General features: G+C 46.0%; 1 protein-coding gene across 1 annotated transcript; it reads right to left on the bottom strand.

Annotated features, from left to right (window-relative positions):
- Nucleotides 1–410: 410 nt before the first annotated feature.
- On the bottom strand, nt 411–9,136 carry LOC144135136 (U-scoloptoxin(18)-Er1a-like). The gene is made up of 3 exons (XM_077667884.1): nt 8,784–9,136; nt 2,481–2,655; nt 411–640 (listed from the first exon to the last, which is right to left on the bottom strand). The coding sequence occupies exons 1-3, from the start codon at nt 8,934–8,936 to the stop codon at nt 609–611; spliced, it is 360 nt and encodes a 119-aa protein (XP_077524010.1). The 5' UTR covers nt 8,937–9,136; the 3' UTR covers nt 411–608.
- Nucleotides 9,137–17,082: the final 7,946 nt, after the last annotated feature.

Here is a 17,082-nt window from a genome sequence, read left to right as displayed (position 1 = left end):
AACAGGGTGCAGCGATGAAGCTAGTTTATTTAATTCCCTAATTAGAGTGATTACCAATTTATAGAATTAGATGTGTCAACGCACTTTCTCTACTAGTAACATTGGATTAACTGTTTTATTAGGCGTGCTGGTTTCTTAGATGGAAAGTGATCGTGTATTTCCTCCAGCATGTTCTAGTGCCCGAAAGCCTGCAAAGAAGGACCGAATTTCAAAGTTTAACGCGCTGGCATACAGCTAGGAAATATTCTGTTGTGATTGTAGTATACTTGGAACAAGGGGCTTTAGACTATGCGAGTTTAATTAGAAATTATAGCCGGTCGCATTGAACCAGGATCGAAACGAGATTTACCTTTAGGCACTGGTTACTCAGAGAACACGGAATAAAGAGGGGGAATTAATGCGAGACGAGATTAGTGCAAAATGAACATATACAATTTATTGGCCGTTTATCTTTATTATTGCGTCGTTTATTAAAGCACCGTTTATTCTCTTGATCCATATTGGCTTGCTTTCGCTGCATCCATTCATGAAGTTTGATGTCATATCTCGTATTAAAACAAACACGTTTCTTCTTCTTTCTTCACTTAGAGGCCCACGCACACTGATGGCTAGGCTTGGCAGAATCCATGTTGACAGAAGTCTGTAAAAAACGTAATGATGTAAGTAGATTTTCTGCGAACACCGGTTGTCTCTTGGAATGTCTTGAGTAAAACCGCTCCCGTTCTGCAGGTGTGCTGAATATAGAATAAGCAGAGCTCATCACCTGACATAACAGAAAGCTTCTGTGTGGAAAACTAACATAAAACAAGATTTCCAACATTTTCCTTGTCCTTTATGTTTGTAGTGTTTAGTGGCTGTATTCAATACTGCTTATGTAAATTTCTGCTTCAGCAAGGACACACTCATTATTATCATTAAATCAGCGCCCTCATAAAGTCGCCACTGCTCTTACAAACACTTCACCATGGTCGCTGTGAGTTTGTAAAAGCCATTCTGATAGCCATTAAAAAATATCCTCTCAATGATCAAAATTGCGATCAGAGTTACAATGTCAAATTCAAGTTCTGAGCAGCTATCTGCGTTAACCATTTTAGAAACCATCCAAATTCATCGCGTTTTCTTGGTGTTTCTTGTCTCTGGGCACTAGCTTTATAAACTCTCTGCTACCTTCCACACGAAAGCGCAGATGAATGGACATCCGGAATGAGGTTCTGTCTCTAAAGGGTTGCACTGTGGCGTCGTCCAGCTCTCAATGGATTTTGATTCGTTAACCGGATTCTTAGAACCCTTCCCCCCCCCCAAGGCAAGAATAGTGAGGCTTATCGTCCATTTCTAGATAGAGTCATATTATGCATACTGTCACCAACTATCTTGTTTCTTTTGGAGGGAAAGAAAGAAGGAAGGATTGTACTTTATGCTTGTCGAGTTGTGCGAGTATAAATCAGGGAACTGACTGGTATTTGGAATAAATTTAAATGAGACTAAAAGCCAGCATGATTTTTTGAAACTGCTCATGGCGCATGCCCTCTAGGCCTGCTTTTCAAAAATAAGCTGCCTTTATAAGGCGTGGGGGAGTAGGGACCCCGAAGAGAAAGTCGTGGCGAGAACATTACAGAGTTTAAGTGAATCGTCAGCCTCTGTAACCCTAAAGAATGCATGTTGACAAAAGCATATGTTTTTCTAAGTGGCACCTTTACATTCGATTTTTCCACTGGCGGCTAAATTGTTCTTTGGACAAAAGAGTCACTGCTCTTTGTTAAAAAAAAGCTCTAGTCTAAAGAAGAGGCTAATTAAGTCTGAGAAATGATTCCTTGCAATTAATATGTTCCTAAACTGGTGTGTGGTGTATTCAGAAATTGCGGATATAAGAATCACTTAACCATTTAATTTAAACGGGATCAGACGTTTCCACGAAGGGGTGCTATTAAAGAGGAGGATAAAGCAAAGATGGCTATTTTGTTATTTGAGTGGCTGCGGTGGCTCAGTGGTTATGCCGCCCGGCAGCTAACCGGAGAGACAGGGGTTCGATCCCGGCTGCGGCGCCCGAATTTCTAAGAAAGCAAAATGCCAGAAGCTCGTGTACTGTGTGATATGAGTCTACGCTAAAGAACTCCGGGTGGTAGAAATTTCCGGAGCCCTTCACTACGGCGTCCCTCATAGCCTGAGCCGCTTTGGGACGTTAAACCACCCATAAACAATAAACCTAACTATTTTGTTTTTTACAGGTAGGTATGGCTGGCATTGCTTCAGGATGGGAACAGACAAGAAAAAGTAACAGCGGAAGAAGAGAAACAGCAGTTCGATTTATCGCACGCGCGCACCGTTATTTGAATGAAGTCAACTAAAATTCTCTCATCGCTGAGTGTAATGCTGCTGTGCTTCTAGAAAAGGAACATACTTTGGTAACCACTCATAAGAAGAAAAAAAGACTTTCATTAGATATATGCTACAGATAGGCGGCGTAAATACAATATACCTACCTTCGCCATACATACAAGGGCAGTGGTTCCAGTAGCACCCTCCTTTTATCTGACCCAAACCGCAACGTTGGCCATACCATGACAGCGGCTGGCAGGTGCGGTACAGGCGTTGAACGCAACATAGCCCATAGAAGCACTCATCCGAGTTTTCACAGATTTGACCTCTGAACTTTCTCTGCAAAGAAAGGTATTTGCAAGATATTTGCCGAGAAAACACAAATATCAAGTTCGAAGGGCGGCAGAAAATTATTTCGCTGTGGGACAGTTCCACAACGCAAATATTAGTAGGAACATTCGAGACACATCCTCGACTGAATTATGAGTGAATTATATGAGTGAATTATTCTTACATTTATAATTAGCCTCAACAGCCCAAGAAGCTTTTTTCGCGAGTGAATAACATTGTAATTAGGGATGGAAAATAGTACGGTCCAAGTAACGAGGAGAACACTGCTTTCGCTAGACATCAACAAAATCTCGATAAAAGTGACACAAAAGAAATGTACTTAGTAATTCAAAACCTAGACATTGTAGCCCGATTCGGTTTTCATAGCAACGCACTAAGGGAATTTTTTCAACAGGGAAAAAATTTTGTTACCCTCTTTGTCATTTACAAGTGGCTTTGTAGTCCGTTCTAAAAGCTGCCAGCACCAAGAAAGCGCCACCTTTCAATGGCGAATGCAGACTATGGTGGCAGTAAGCTATTAAGTTGAACGAATCCCCACGTTTTTTGCGTATTATGTATAAACCGCATTGTGCTAGTGCCTGTTGTTTTGAAATTACAAACTTGTTACTTTTCTTTTGCTTCTGGATAGGCATAGGACGGTTTGATTAATTCAATAAAACACCTGACCTAAAAGAATGGCCGTGAAATCAGCACTGAATGGGAAGAAAGCAGTAGTTTTTTTTTATGATCACTCCATTATTGTTTGTAATCGTAGTCGTTAGTTTGTAAATTAGTTGGCCATTTATTTCTTTGCGTTATATAATATATGCCCCTTTCTGGCAGTAAAAGTTAGCCATGTCTAATGTATGCCCTGTTACTCTCTGTTCATCGCTGTATGTTCTTTCGTGCTAGTAATTACGTTGAGCTGTTGTAGTCACCAGCAAGAACAGAGCAATATTTTTATATTTATTCGGCCCAGTATAAGCAGTAATTCCTGCTCTCCAGATAGAAGTAAATGCGGTAAAATTTATGATCTCCAATGATCTGCATAAGCTGTTTTAAATCTTTATTATCAGTGCGCGACACGCACACACTGCCTGGTCGTCTCTAATCCTCCTCCTGTGTAAGCCACTTCGTTTTAAAGCGAACAAAACGGTAGCAGCTGTGCCTTTTGATTGTCTGTTACGAAACGCGCGCTTGTCGCATCGATTTTGTTGGCAGCTGGCGCAGGCCGGAGCAAACGTCGAGAAAAAGGCTGCGAAAATGTATCATCGCACCGGTTCTCAGCTAACAATTGGAGCTTGCTGGAAGCTTTAAGAGATATTGGGTCACATGGTTTAAAGAGGACTTCGGATACCTTGAAAGATACGTTGTTGCCCTTATTTATTCTAGCGTAGAGCTCAAGAATTATTCTGTTTCACGATATAAGGGTACTCCGCCTAAGATGTTTTTTGGGCTTAATGTAGGTTTGGCGGTTTACAATTATGAATAGGAGTAAATGTACGATGAAAATAGTGACCAGGAAATGAATTCGTGCGTCGTTTATTGCAGTGCAGCCAGAAATAAAACTGAATTTTGAAGCTTATATTTAAAAAAATGTAATGCTGAGACCACATGACATATCGTTGTGTTCTGGAGGAAGGTTGTTAAGTCAGATTTTCTCTTCAGTAAGCGCTTGTGGGTAGCCCTTCGTGGCGTCCTTTGTTGTAGTTCGTGCCTGCTTTTCACACTGAAGCTTCAAGATATAGGTGTGGCTTGTTCTGAGTGATGCGTGTTGGAAAAGTTTTCCCGGAGTGGCAGCTTAGAAATAAAAACCATGCAAAGTGTTGATGCTGTTGGCATGTTTTTAAGCTCCTGCCATTCAATAGACGCTTTACCCTGGCGAAGAGTTTGCTGCGGTCCTCACTTACTCCGAATAATTTGTTGTCTCATGTTAGACCTGTTGAAATATGTGCTTGTGTAGAGCCATTGCAAAAGAGATTTCCACATTAAGCACGAGCCGAATGAAATGAAGAGAGCAAAAGCAAAGTGGACGGTGAAACGGTAGACTAAAGCCTCAGCTTCTTTAAGTATCGGGGCCCAAAAGAAATCAGTAAAGACGACGCAGTGATAGTATTGGTTAATAGGGTTTTACAAGCTAAATCTGTAATCGTGGAGAGAAGCGCCGCTGTAATTGTCCCAAAATTAGAAATTATTTTTTGTTATTACTTTGCAGGGAAGCGCCGCTGCAAGACAGTAGCTTGGCTTGGGCTTGTTGGCAACAGTTTTTCCCAACATAGCTAAAAAAATACACTGACGACAGAGACGTTGACGGGAGAGGCGCGATGTCCCTTTTACACCTCTGTCGTCCGCGTATTTCTTCCGCTATGTTTTAAAAAAAAGGTCGCTGTACGAGCTGTTTGCATTTGAAATTTTGCCCGAGTGGCCTAGATCGACCGTGCGAGGAGTGCTTGGCAGTTACATTCTACAGCCCCTCATTCATCGCTGTGGCTAAATTGCAAAAAGTCACACAAATAAAAGAAACAGGCCCCGCTAACCAAGACTAAGTTCATGCCTCCACAACAAAGGAGAGCATGATGAGGGCTCTTTTTCACCTATATGCATCGGTCAGAGGGGCAGAATAAATCTTCTACATCCACAAATGGAAATCGTTCTGAAAGACAGCCGCTCTAAATCACACAACATATAACGCGTGGAGGTTCGGAAGTTTTTTTAACGTCAAGAGAGATTTGCGGCAATTTCTTGCTTTTTTCAGAGCATTTAGCACACGATTTAATGGCTGCGAATATTGAGTTTTGCGTCGACAGTGGCTCAGTAAGTTCGAACTTTTAAAGAAGTTGTAAGCTTGGTTATCTCAAACAGCCAAAGTTGAAAATAATCTAGACATCTGCGTTCCCGCGAGAAAATCAGGATTCAGCAGGTTGTAACTGCGAACAGAAAAAAAGGTGCTCCGCTGCAAAAAGAAAAACTTCGAAAGACGTATGGCATCCGCTAGTGTTTGTCGCGAAACATATACGTTAGGTAATTTCCAGCAATCCTGCTTTCTCTAACGTTACTCCACATAGCAAACACGTGGCGCGAGCAGTGCACTTGCGCATACTAAAAGGAGAGCCATGTGGTTAGTACTGAGCTGGCGCATGGAAGGTTCGAACCGGAGCTCCGCGGGGCTTCGCTACACTGACTCGATTGCGCGCAAGGGGTGCGTGCTTTGAAGTGCGGACGAATAGGATTAAGCTGGCGCATGCGAGTGGGTGAATACATTAGACAGTTTTAGCTGTGCGTACGCAAGTGCTTGCGTACGCAAAGCGCTACGGCGCTGCGTGCGTTACGCTGTCCGCTCCGAAGTATAGTTTTAGCTGGCCGAGCCGTAGCGTCCGTCAGGCGCACCTATCGACATCTAGTGACATGACGTCAAAGCACATCAACCCTCGGTTGAAGAAAATTTCATCCGTGATTACTGATAACTAGTGTGAGTGTATTGTGAGGCTTTTTTTGTTCCAAGAAGGAAAACTACGCAAACCGAAGAAAATGTGAGAACTGGCCAAAAGACAGAAAACTGCTTCGCCAGTTGTCGATGCTACGAGGAAAACACACTGCATATAGTAAGGCCTAGGAGCTTGAAAATCACCAAATTATCTGAAAAACAGGGGTTAGTTATCGCTTATACCGCTGCGTGTGGGCAAGAGTAGGCGAAATAAAAGCGAACCGCTACCATTTGAGCGAGCTATTGCGTCGGAGAATCCAGCAGCGACATGTATTTATTCCTAAGCGGGCGAGCAGGGCGCCGCCATCTTGTCAAAATTAGCGTACGAAGCCACGCAAGCGCCGCAACGCAAAGTCCGCTGGCTAGCGTACGCACGCAAGACGCAAGGCTTGCGCTTGCGTTCTGCGCATGCGCACTACCGTCCCCGCAAACTCCTTGCGTACGCACAGCTAAAACTGTCTATTAACGCTCCTGAACAGGGCGGCAGCGCGCGCTTATAGCGAGTTAGCTGGCCCACGTTCTACCGAATCCATGTCATCCTCGCCGCTCATGGTGAAGGGCCAGCAGTAAGACGTGAGAAGGTAGGAAAATATGCAGCAAATATGCAGCAAAATATTTTACAAAATATACCGCGTCCTATCATTTTACGAGCGCCTTGCAATTGTTTCGACTTTCTAGCCCCTTTTACCCTCAAATAGGACGCGTAATTCTATTACCCTTGGGATAATTTTTCTGACAAATCATAGAATTTCGACGTCACAAATTAGAACCATTGTGACTCTTTGTACGACGCTATGCCTATGTGTCGAAACAAATACGCAATTGGTTCTGTGTAGCAAGGTAATGTAAATATTTCTTGAGCCGCAGATATAACATTTGGTCGCCAAAGTAGTGTTTATTTTCAGTCAAAATACTAAAAAGCGTCTCGTAGTATTAAAGCATCTGCGGAAAATAAGGACGCCCCATTGTTTAAAAGAAGAGAACGCCATTGTGAAAAACGCCAAGCGGAGACCGCTCTCTGCATATGTCCGCAAAATGGACATGTGTCCGCATCGGCAATCGCGGAGCACAGTTATAATGGCTAGCATCACTTCCGATGAAAATTCATTTGTCATAACAACAGCAAGTTTTGGTTAAAACTAATTATTGAAAATAAGGACATTCAACCCTTAGAGTTTATAATAAAACATATAAACGGGGGAACTCTGCACTGTATTGGATTTTAAGGCGCAAATATTTATCTCACAACTAAAACACTCAGAGGCGGCGGCATTAGCCTTTTGGTTGTTTGAGCCACATGCCGCATACAGCTTATGCAACGTATTTTTGGGCATGCCTACTGGATGGGCGTTTCTGGAATATCAGCGCTGGCCTTCTTGCTTGTCGGGGTAGGAAGTAACCAGTTAGTAGTACCTTTATGTGAATTTCTAAATCTACTAACAAATGGCACAGCCGGGCATGCAATTTTAAGCGCATCCTGAAATTTTGTCACATTTCATCTAAGACGAATTCCGTTTTTCCTTTCATTTTTAGTATGCCTCATATAGATACATTACGGAGATTACGAATTCTACACAAAATGTATGTAAAACGCGCACGAAAGAGCTGTCATTCATATGGACTACGTATGATGTCATACACATAATATAGGGATTTTATTGAGGCTATATTAGTTGAATGTTGAATCAACTCAGACAGATAAGAAAAGCACACGCATATCTGAATTTTTTCAACAAGATGTGGACTTCGTATTAACACAGTATGAAAAATTGTAGACAGAGTACGAAAACCTTAGCGGAAACATACTGGTAATACACCTTCGCATCATTTTTCGTATCAACGGACGCCGAATTCTCATAAAATCATAAGCGCCGCTCATATCGAATGCTGCAGTAGTATGGGTGGTCCCGAACTAGGTTGGAAATGCAGTTAACGGTAAGAAAAAAGTTCAGTGAAGGTGGCACTCTCACGACCATGAAAATTCAGCTCAATGCCTTTCGTGACGTGAATAGCACATACAATAAGGATAAATTGGAAGCTACAGCTCTGGGGTGGGATTGAACGTTCAAGTACGTTGTGCAAGGGCTCACGCGTGCACTTTGGCTCTCAGCGCTGCTTTTCTAAAGGAACTGGGAGCAGCGCTGCATTACCAGCATGCCCATTTTTCGCCCAAGCTAAAAAACTAGCTCAAGAAGCTTTCTGCAGGCTTTTTGAGTGACCTGGTCTGAAGCGGTGAATACGCCATCAAAAAAAGCAATAGCTGCTCAAATGATCTAACTCAGCCATTTTATTTGCTTTTGCATGCGTGAAGGTTACAGAACTCAAGTGTTTATGTGTTTAGTGACGAAGTTTCTCTTTGATGCGGTAGTCCATGACCAAGTTAAGAAGACACAAGGAAGAGATAGTGCTCCTGAATTACATTGCTGTGAACGTCTTAAATTGTTCATTTCAAGGAACTGCTTATTCATGCTGTAAGAACTGCATATATTCAAAACTATGATTTTCTATACTTCCTGCCAGTCCAGCTGCTGACCTGGTGCGTTTTTAAAAAATCATTATTTAGGCTGGCTGTCCTTATTAAGCACTCTCATTGGCAACGCGATAACGCGTGTGTAGCTACGTAACTTATGCGTATAAATTGTAGAATACTTACTCGATAAATGTAGCCATGACGCCTCCGGTCATTGATCCTGCGCTGAACTAAGCCATCCAAACTATGTTGGCCAAAGCCATGGTGGTAAGCTGTCACTTCATACATGGCAATGATGAGGAGCAGTACAACGCAATTGGCAAGCAAGCAGCGCATCTTTTACGACGCTCTTAATTTCACGTATCTACACGCGCTGGGCGACAGGTACGATTCTAACTTTAAAGTACCCTTTTTTACCTAGCGTTTGTATCTAACATACCGCATGTCCAATCGCGCCTACTTTACTCTTGCTTAATGTGCGGTATAACGCTTACGAAGCATAAAAAGACAGACCCTTGTAGATCCTGCCGGATTCTTTTAAAAAGGATGGCCTGGTATTCTTCGTACAATCGCTTCTGTGAACAAATGGGTTTCTTTTTCTTGCTTGACGGCAGATATTGCGGCGTTCTTGCTGCCGCTCTTGTATATGAAATATGTCTTAAAGCCGACTATTTGAGTTCCCAGTGCAGGGATTCGCAAGCGGAAAGATTCGCTTTGCGAGTGAAGACACCTGCTTGATGAATTTTAGGAGTGCGCCAGGTCACAGTGAAAGGTCGCAAAAAGGAAAGGTGGTGGTACTTATTTTGTTTTCGCAGTGGGCAAGAAACAAAAAAATGAAAGAGGCGAGATCGCCATTCTGGAATATCCGTGCCCTCACTGGGAGGCTGTGCAATTCGCTTTGCGCTGAAACCACGCTTGACTTCTAGACTGTAACAACAGGACGACATTTCGGCGAGTCACCATTCTATGCGCATTAAACGTCTAGAGTTGGTAATTTTAAAATAAATTATTTGTTGGCTTTTCATGCTATTGGAAGAAGGTTTTTTTTTGTTACCGAATATTCTTAGCATCAAATATAAATAGGGTGAACATTGTCACAAAACCGGAACATTTCCGCGACAGTGTTAATTTGTGATGTTTGCCTGTGAATTGCGTTGCGATAACTGTCTCGTCTCGAGCAAGTTACCTTAAGATGTGCTACGCATAAGATAGTGTTCCTCTTTGGCCATCTTTCCTGCCGTTGCATCATCGTGTACCACAACAGTTATTAACGAAAAAAGAAGCCGTCGTGGTGACTTAAGAGAAAAATAACAATGGATTGTCGTAGAACATAAGGCGGTTAAAGTGAACGCTCTCACTATCTTGGTGGCGAAGGTCACTACAGGATTATTTTTTTTTGGTTCACGCCGTAGTTGGCTGCAAGGGCTTTCTGAACAGCGCAATATGGTCCGTGATACCCTAGTAGGGAGCTTGGGTTGGAGAGAGGGGGGAGGCAGAATCACCACTGTGCTAGACGATACTCGTAGTCATTCCAGGAAATCTGGCAGGAAAATGTTAATAGGGTGCGTGCTGTAGCTTAGCGCTAAGCTGAGTGAGTCAGGAATGTGGCGCTCATTGGCATGATTTATAGTTCCCGAAACTGGTGTATAGGAAGGAAGTGCTCATAACCTATAGAAGGCGAAGCCCATTATTTGGGACATGCCCCCCCCCCCCCCCCCAGCAGTGGAGTCAATAATATTGAAAGTTCTTGCTTGGTGATAATAATCAACTAGAAGCAAGCACATTGCAATAACATCAAATGAGTGCCTACCGCACTTGGATTTTCCAATACACTTAGCAAACGGCTCTCAGCATAGCCTAAAACTCCACTATGAAGAGCTGAATGCGAGTTTAGCGGCATAAACGGGACATCCCGCATTCTTCCTACTGTAGAGTTTCAGCACACTTCGACTGGTATCAGTAGATCCCTTCAGTCCAGCTATTCATAAAACTCGTATTGTATAGGCCTTTTTATCGGTGCGGGGTGAGGGGGAGGAGGTCGCAACGAACGCCAACGACAACGCGGCAAGAAACGCGTGCATTGAAACATTCGTTCCATAGAATGCTCAATAAGGTCGCACAGAGCGCGTGACAGGCCGCAATGGGCAGATTCAACATACGTTTATGCGCGAATCAGTGCGGTGTACTGTTGGAGACAGCCTACCAAAAGTCGACTGGAAATCTAGAGCAGTAGTAGTAGTAGTAGTAGTACGAGACATTATTTAGGCCCCTAAAACATCGATGACCTGCTGCACGAGCAGGCACTATCCTTTTCACCTTCAGCTCCAAGCCAGTTCAGCCAGGTCCCGACAGTATGGGAGGGGGTAGGAAAGAAACCTGATTGCAAAGCAACCGGCCAGGAGAATAAACAGTGGGAAAGGTTGGCACACGGGGCAGGGCAGTTAGGACATTAAGGATAGTGACGGAATTTGCACAGGCAAAGCTCTGCAGGTGTTACAAGTGTGGTGAGCTGTATCTGTTGAAGGATTTGTGCCTCCCACACTGAAATAATAGGATGAGGGTCATGGTAGAGTTTACGGTAGAGGCGGAGGGTGTCGTAATACTCTTTGATGGTGGCGAGAAGGAACTGTCTCGACCCGCCATCCGAGGGCGTTGGCCAGGGTATCAACGGTGCCCGGATAAGAGCATCACTGGCGAGGTGGTTAGCTAGCTCATTGTCTTCAGTCCCCGAATTCCCAAGGATCTATCGAAGGAAAACGGGGCAAGGTTGCAGCGACTAAAGTGCCCCCTCGAGCTCCACGGTCAGATGTGGTGGGAGTGTTTTTGATTGAATGACACGAATTGCTGCCTGGGAGTCAGTGTAGACTGCACAGTTAGTTAGAGGTGGAAACGATGAAAATTTTGAGTGGCGTGAATGATACAGACGACGGAGGCAGAAAGAAGAGGATGAAAGAGGACTTCGGCTATTGGGGCCGCGAGGAGCCACGTAAGAGGTACCCGTGTGTGCCACTCCATCAGTATTGAAGGATGGACTGTGATGAGAGACAGCAGCATGCCGGCGGCCAGCATGCAGAACTGGTGGCATATTGGAGGGAAAAGGAAGTATACGGAGGTTAGATGGCGCCTGAAGTGATGGTAGCGTATGGGTGGCTGTACGGATGGGGGAAACAGTAGTCTGGTTGAGAAGCCAGTGCCCGTGAGCTGTGCATGGGAGGCGAACCACTTGCCGATAGCGGTGAAGGAAAATAAGAGAGCGAAGAGGATGGGAGAGGCCAGGGGCATCAAGTTTAGTGGTGGAGTTGATTATGGGGAGGCGGAGAGCAGCCTTACCGAGGCCGTGGAGAGCGGTGGCCAGAGTTTTCGGCGGGGTCAGGGTGAGGAGATATACGGTACGAAGTAAAGAAATTTGTTAAGAGCTAGCTCATGAACCAGTCGACACGCGTGCGCTTCGCGCTGATCGGAAGACTACCTCAAGGCTCAGCAAAGTAGGCGAGTGACAGTGACAGGTAGCAACAGCCTGCACGTTCTTGGCAGCATGCAGAGGCATGCAAAGAAGGGGGCACTGAGAAGCTCTGGGGACTGGGGAACCGGCCAGGGTAAGATAGGTCAGTGAGTTGTGAGCTCGTTGATAGGCGCAATGACTTAGAAGAAGTATTTCGGACTTTGGCGCGGGAGAAAGGCCCGCCTGGTCAAGGATGGAGCAGATGAGATGCGGGCCCTGCTTAAGGGCGTCTCGCACATGACCAGGAGAGTCGTGCGAGCACTACTGTGTGATGTCATCGGCATAAAGGAGTGATGCAGATAATGAATGGATGACAATTGAACGGCGAGGGCAGCCATGGCACTGTTAAAAAAAAAAGGTAGGTGAAAGAACGGCGCTCTGAGGGGTACCCGGGTGAGATCATGAGGAACAGAAATTAGGTGAGATTCTTGAAAACGTGCGGTTAGAGAGGAAAACACTAATGTAGTTACACATGCGGGGGCCACAGTTTTTGTTACAGAGGTAGGAAAGGGTGTGATCATCAGAGACGCAGTCGAATACCTTGAGGACATCGACTGTGACAAGGGCATGAATTAAAGAGCTGCCGAAAACGAAGAAAATGTGCTGAAGAGTGAGAACGAGGTTTCCGGCAGATAACTCGGGACAAAAGCCAATGAGGGAGTTGAGTTTCCCCTTCCGGTGGCGATGAGAGGAAACTTGATGATGAAATCGGGGTTTCTTGATGACCCGGTGGTTCTACTCGCAAACATTCACATTACTCAAGGAAAGGAGAAGGTTAACTATTTATTTACAACATAGGTAAAAAAACGAGAAGAAACAAAGCAAGGAGAAAACTATTTACATGACTAAATCGTGGATCACACGAATTCAGCACCCCGCTCAACCCAGAGCGCTTGGTTTTAAACCCTCTGTCTCCGCCCTTAGCGGGGACAGCAACCAATAAAATAACAAACGACCCATCTTGCCAATCAGTGGTTAGGGAAAGGAAAATAAGGTCCGCCCACTGTTCAGAGATTGGGGAAAAAGTTCTGATTAAAACATTTGGGAAGGAGGTTTCAAATAACCACACAAACAACACAAATGCGACTTTCGCTCCCCACGCCACCCATGGCACCACAGATGCTAGAACATGTGCCGACGAGGCGATGACTCAGGTTGTTGACAGCAACAAAGAGAACACAGTCGTTAAGGGAATAATCCGTTTCCTGGTCACCCAGCACTCGGTCCCCACCCAGCTTTATCTCTCCCGCATCGCCGAAGTCTCGTCACCACTTGACGACGCACACATGTCGACAGCTGTATCTGGTTAGGCTTTTTCAAGGCGAAATATGCCCGAGGCGGCGCGGGTAAACAAGGACGTCCGCTGCAAGACGGATGAAGTAGGGACCAGACGGCTCCCTTCGATGCGGCACGCGGCGCCGACTCTGGCGCGGCCTTTCTCAGTCCGCCCATGAACAAGAGGCCAGGACGGGACGGGTCCTTTTGTTGGCGACTTCCGACCCCACCTGAGCGGCCTTCCTTGCGAACACAAGACCAACGATTTCGCGGAAAGGTCAGCGAACTCCACACCTCCCAACCAAGAATGTCACGCGGACACTTGCTGTCAGTGTGACATAAAAGTTCAGTCACAATTTGCCGGAACAAAATTACACACACGCGCGCACATGTATGCTCAGCTGTTCAATAAGACCACAAACACGCACACACGCGCGCACATTGCGGTTAATTCAATCCGCACACACAACATCTCGAAAAAGAAGATGTTTCCTTTTAGCTTTGTCCACAAGATTGGACCAAAATTCCAATTTATCCGGCACGGCGCCGGTTGTGAAGGCTACCGCCGTTATCGGGTCTACATCGTCGTTTTCATCAAAAGCAACAAAGCTCACCAGCTCCCTGCATTCTACCAAGATTGCTGCTGCCATCGTGTCTGCGTTCTCTGCCTCTTTGAATTTCACAGTTGGGATAGGCCTGTCACCGGCTACTTCACATGCAGTTTTACATCGCGGTTCAGGTTGCGCTAGCTTCTTGTACGGCTGGCAGCCGACATTTTTTTCAAAGAAAACCTTGCCCTTAAGCATTCTTTTCTCACAATTACCCTGACCAGCTTGTTCCCGCTCTTATCGTAATGAGGTCTTATGCTCCATGTTTAGGCTTACGGGGATGGGTGCAGTATCCGAATCCCCCAGTTCCCTATCTCCTGCAGGAACATTTGCAGCTTTCGGATCTGCCTGAAGCTCTACTAAAGTCCCGGGTTTGTCGCGAACCGAATCGTGGGGACTTTCGAAATGCTCTTCGAAATCTGAACTCTGATTTTCTTCTTCAGCTGCTCCCTTTCAGAATGCTCTGTTAGTGCGTGTATTTCCGGTGTTACCAGCTGCCCTACACCTCTAGCTAGATCTGCTGTCACTGTGAGTGCGCACAGTGTCAGCACCGGCTGGTAAGACAACCCTTCTTTGGCAGCTAGATTGCCATCGACTGCAAAGCACGTTCTCGCACTCAGATCCGCCTTCTCGTCCTCGACCCTTACTGCTGCGTCAGAGTTAGCGCACATAGACTGGGTCACGATGCTGAACCCTTGATCGCGAGCAACACACTCAAGTGCCTCCTGGGTCTGCTCTATATTCGGTTGCTCTGACAGCAAATGCTTCACAGGTGTGACTAACGCCCCTATGCCTGCAGTACACTCTTTTGGCTTAGCACACAACGTTATATCACCTTCCTGTTTTGTTATTTCGGCCCCTGAATCCACACAGGCTTCAGAACTCTGATCGTCGGTGTGCAAGTCACCGCATGCCGGCGCCAGTATCTCTACCTGAGCTACTAGCTCGCACACATCTCCCCTCACCGCGGGAACATCTTGTTCTTGCTCTTTTGGACACTCAATCATCGAATGCCCAAATTTCATACAGGCAAAACATTGAAAGGATGCGAATAAGACCTCGCGATCGACTTTCGCCCCCTGCCTTAATTTCATCTGCATTTGTGCCAATTTTCTCTTTTCCAGTTCAATTTGCAGTTTCTAATTTTCAATTTCACTTAGCTCTTCAGCCTCCTCCTGCTCAATGCATCGCATCCTGCCCTCCTGATCATACCATACGGCAGACATCTGCGTTTTCCGCGCTATCGTTTCTAGCACGTAAACAATACACCAACATGGTGAATTCGGAGAAAGCAGAAAGGTCTCCTACCTTACTGGTTGCTCTCTGCCCCGGTGATCTCGTCGTCCTCCGTGATGACGACAGGCTCCTCGATGCGGACGACTTGAGCTCTGGATCTCTCAGCAGCTCGCTGACTTCTGCCTCGTTTGACTGGCTTGTCTTGGTCGCCTGGTTACTTTTCAGCAGCTCGCTGACTCGAACCCGTTCGATGTGGACACCTGGTTCTTTTCAGCAGCTCGCTGACTCGAACCCTCGATGACTTGTTGTTGCCCGGCTCCTTCAGCTCCTCGCTGACTTTAACCTCCGACGTCCTCTCGAACACGAACTGTGATCCTGAAGCTCTCGACGTCGTCTTTCGGCGCAGCTTCACGTTTTCTCCTTTAGGACAAACAGCTTGTCCACCTACTTGTTCTTCTCACCTTCCGTCCAATGCCTCGAGTAGAAAGAAGTTGCGATCCTGTCGACTGCGCCAGTTGAGTTTCCCCTTCCGGTGGCGATGAGAGGAAACTTGATGATGAAATCGGGGTTTCTTGATGACCCGATGGTTCTACTCGCAAACATTCACATTACTCAAGGAAAGGAGAAGGTTAACTATTTATTTACCACATAGGTAAAAAACGAGAAGAAACAAAGCAAGGAGAAAACTATTTACATGACTAAATCGTGGATCAGACGAATTCAGCCCCCGCTCAACCCAGAGCGCTTGGTTTTAAACCCTCTGTCTCCGCCCTTAGCGGGGCAGCAACCAATAAGATAACAAACGACCCATCTCGCCAATCAGTGTTTAGGGAAAGGAAAATAAGGTCCGCGCACTGATCTGAGATTGGGGAAAAAGTTCTGATTAAAACATTTGGGAAGGAGGTTTCAAATAACCACACAAACAACACAAATGCGACTTTCGTTCCCCACGCCACCCACGGCACCACAGACGCTAGAAACATGTGCCGACGAGGCGATGACTCAGGTTGTTGACAGCAAGAAAGAGAACACAGTCGTTAAGGGAATAATCCGTTTCCTGGTCACCCAGCACTCGGTCCCCACCCACCTGTATCTCTCCCGCATCGCCGAAGTCTCGTCACTCCTTGACGACGCACACATGTCGACCGCTGTATCTGGTTAGGCTTTTTCAAGGCGGAATATGCCCGAGGCGGCGCGGGTAAACAAGGACGTCCGCTGCAAGACGGAGGAAGTAGGGACCAGACGGCTCCCTTCGATGCGGCACGCGGCGCCGACTCTGGAGCGGCTTTTCTCAGTCCGCCCACGAACGGGAGGCCAGGACGGGACGGTTCCTTTTGTTGGCGACTTCCGACCCCACTCGAGCGGCCTTCCTTGCGAACACAAGACCAACGAGTTCGCGGAAAGGTCAGCGAACTCCACAGAGGGTTTGAGGAAGCGAGTTAGAATGCTCTAAATGCCGGCTTAGCATATTGAATGCCATACGCTCCATTGCCTTGCCAACACAAAAAGTCTGGGAAATGCGGCGTATATTGGTACGGGCGGGGGGCTTGCGGGTTTAGGAATTATGGAGACGAGTGAGGAAATCTAGGATAAGGATAGAGAACCTTCTTCCCAAGCAGTGTTATAGAGGGAGATTAGGTGCTCTGGCGTTGACAGGAATGTTGCGGAAAACGGAATAAGTGATAGCTCTTTCGCGGGGAGCAGATAAGTGGCGTTAGAGAGAAATGTCGCCTGAAGCTCGCGGATTGTGAAAGGGCCGTCGAGGTCGCTCTCATTGGAGCCCTCATACACAGTGCAAAAAGGGGAGAGCGGAGGGGGCAGTAAAGATCCGCAAGGGTTGCGAAGACCTCGTCTGAAGACT

The sequence above is a fragment of the Amblyomma americanum genome, chromosome 5 (assembly GCF_052857255.1).
Source record: "Amblyomma americanum isolate KBUSLIRL-KWMA chromosome 5, ASM5285725v1, whole genome shotgun sequence".
NCBI classification, from domain to species: domain Eukaryota; kingdom Metazoa; phylum Arthropoda; class Arachnida; order Ixodida; family Ixodidae; genus Amblyomma; species Amblyomma americanum.
The sequence above is the reverse complement of the archived record's forward strand: the minus strand, read 5'-3'. Positions and strand labels throughout refer to the sequence as shown.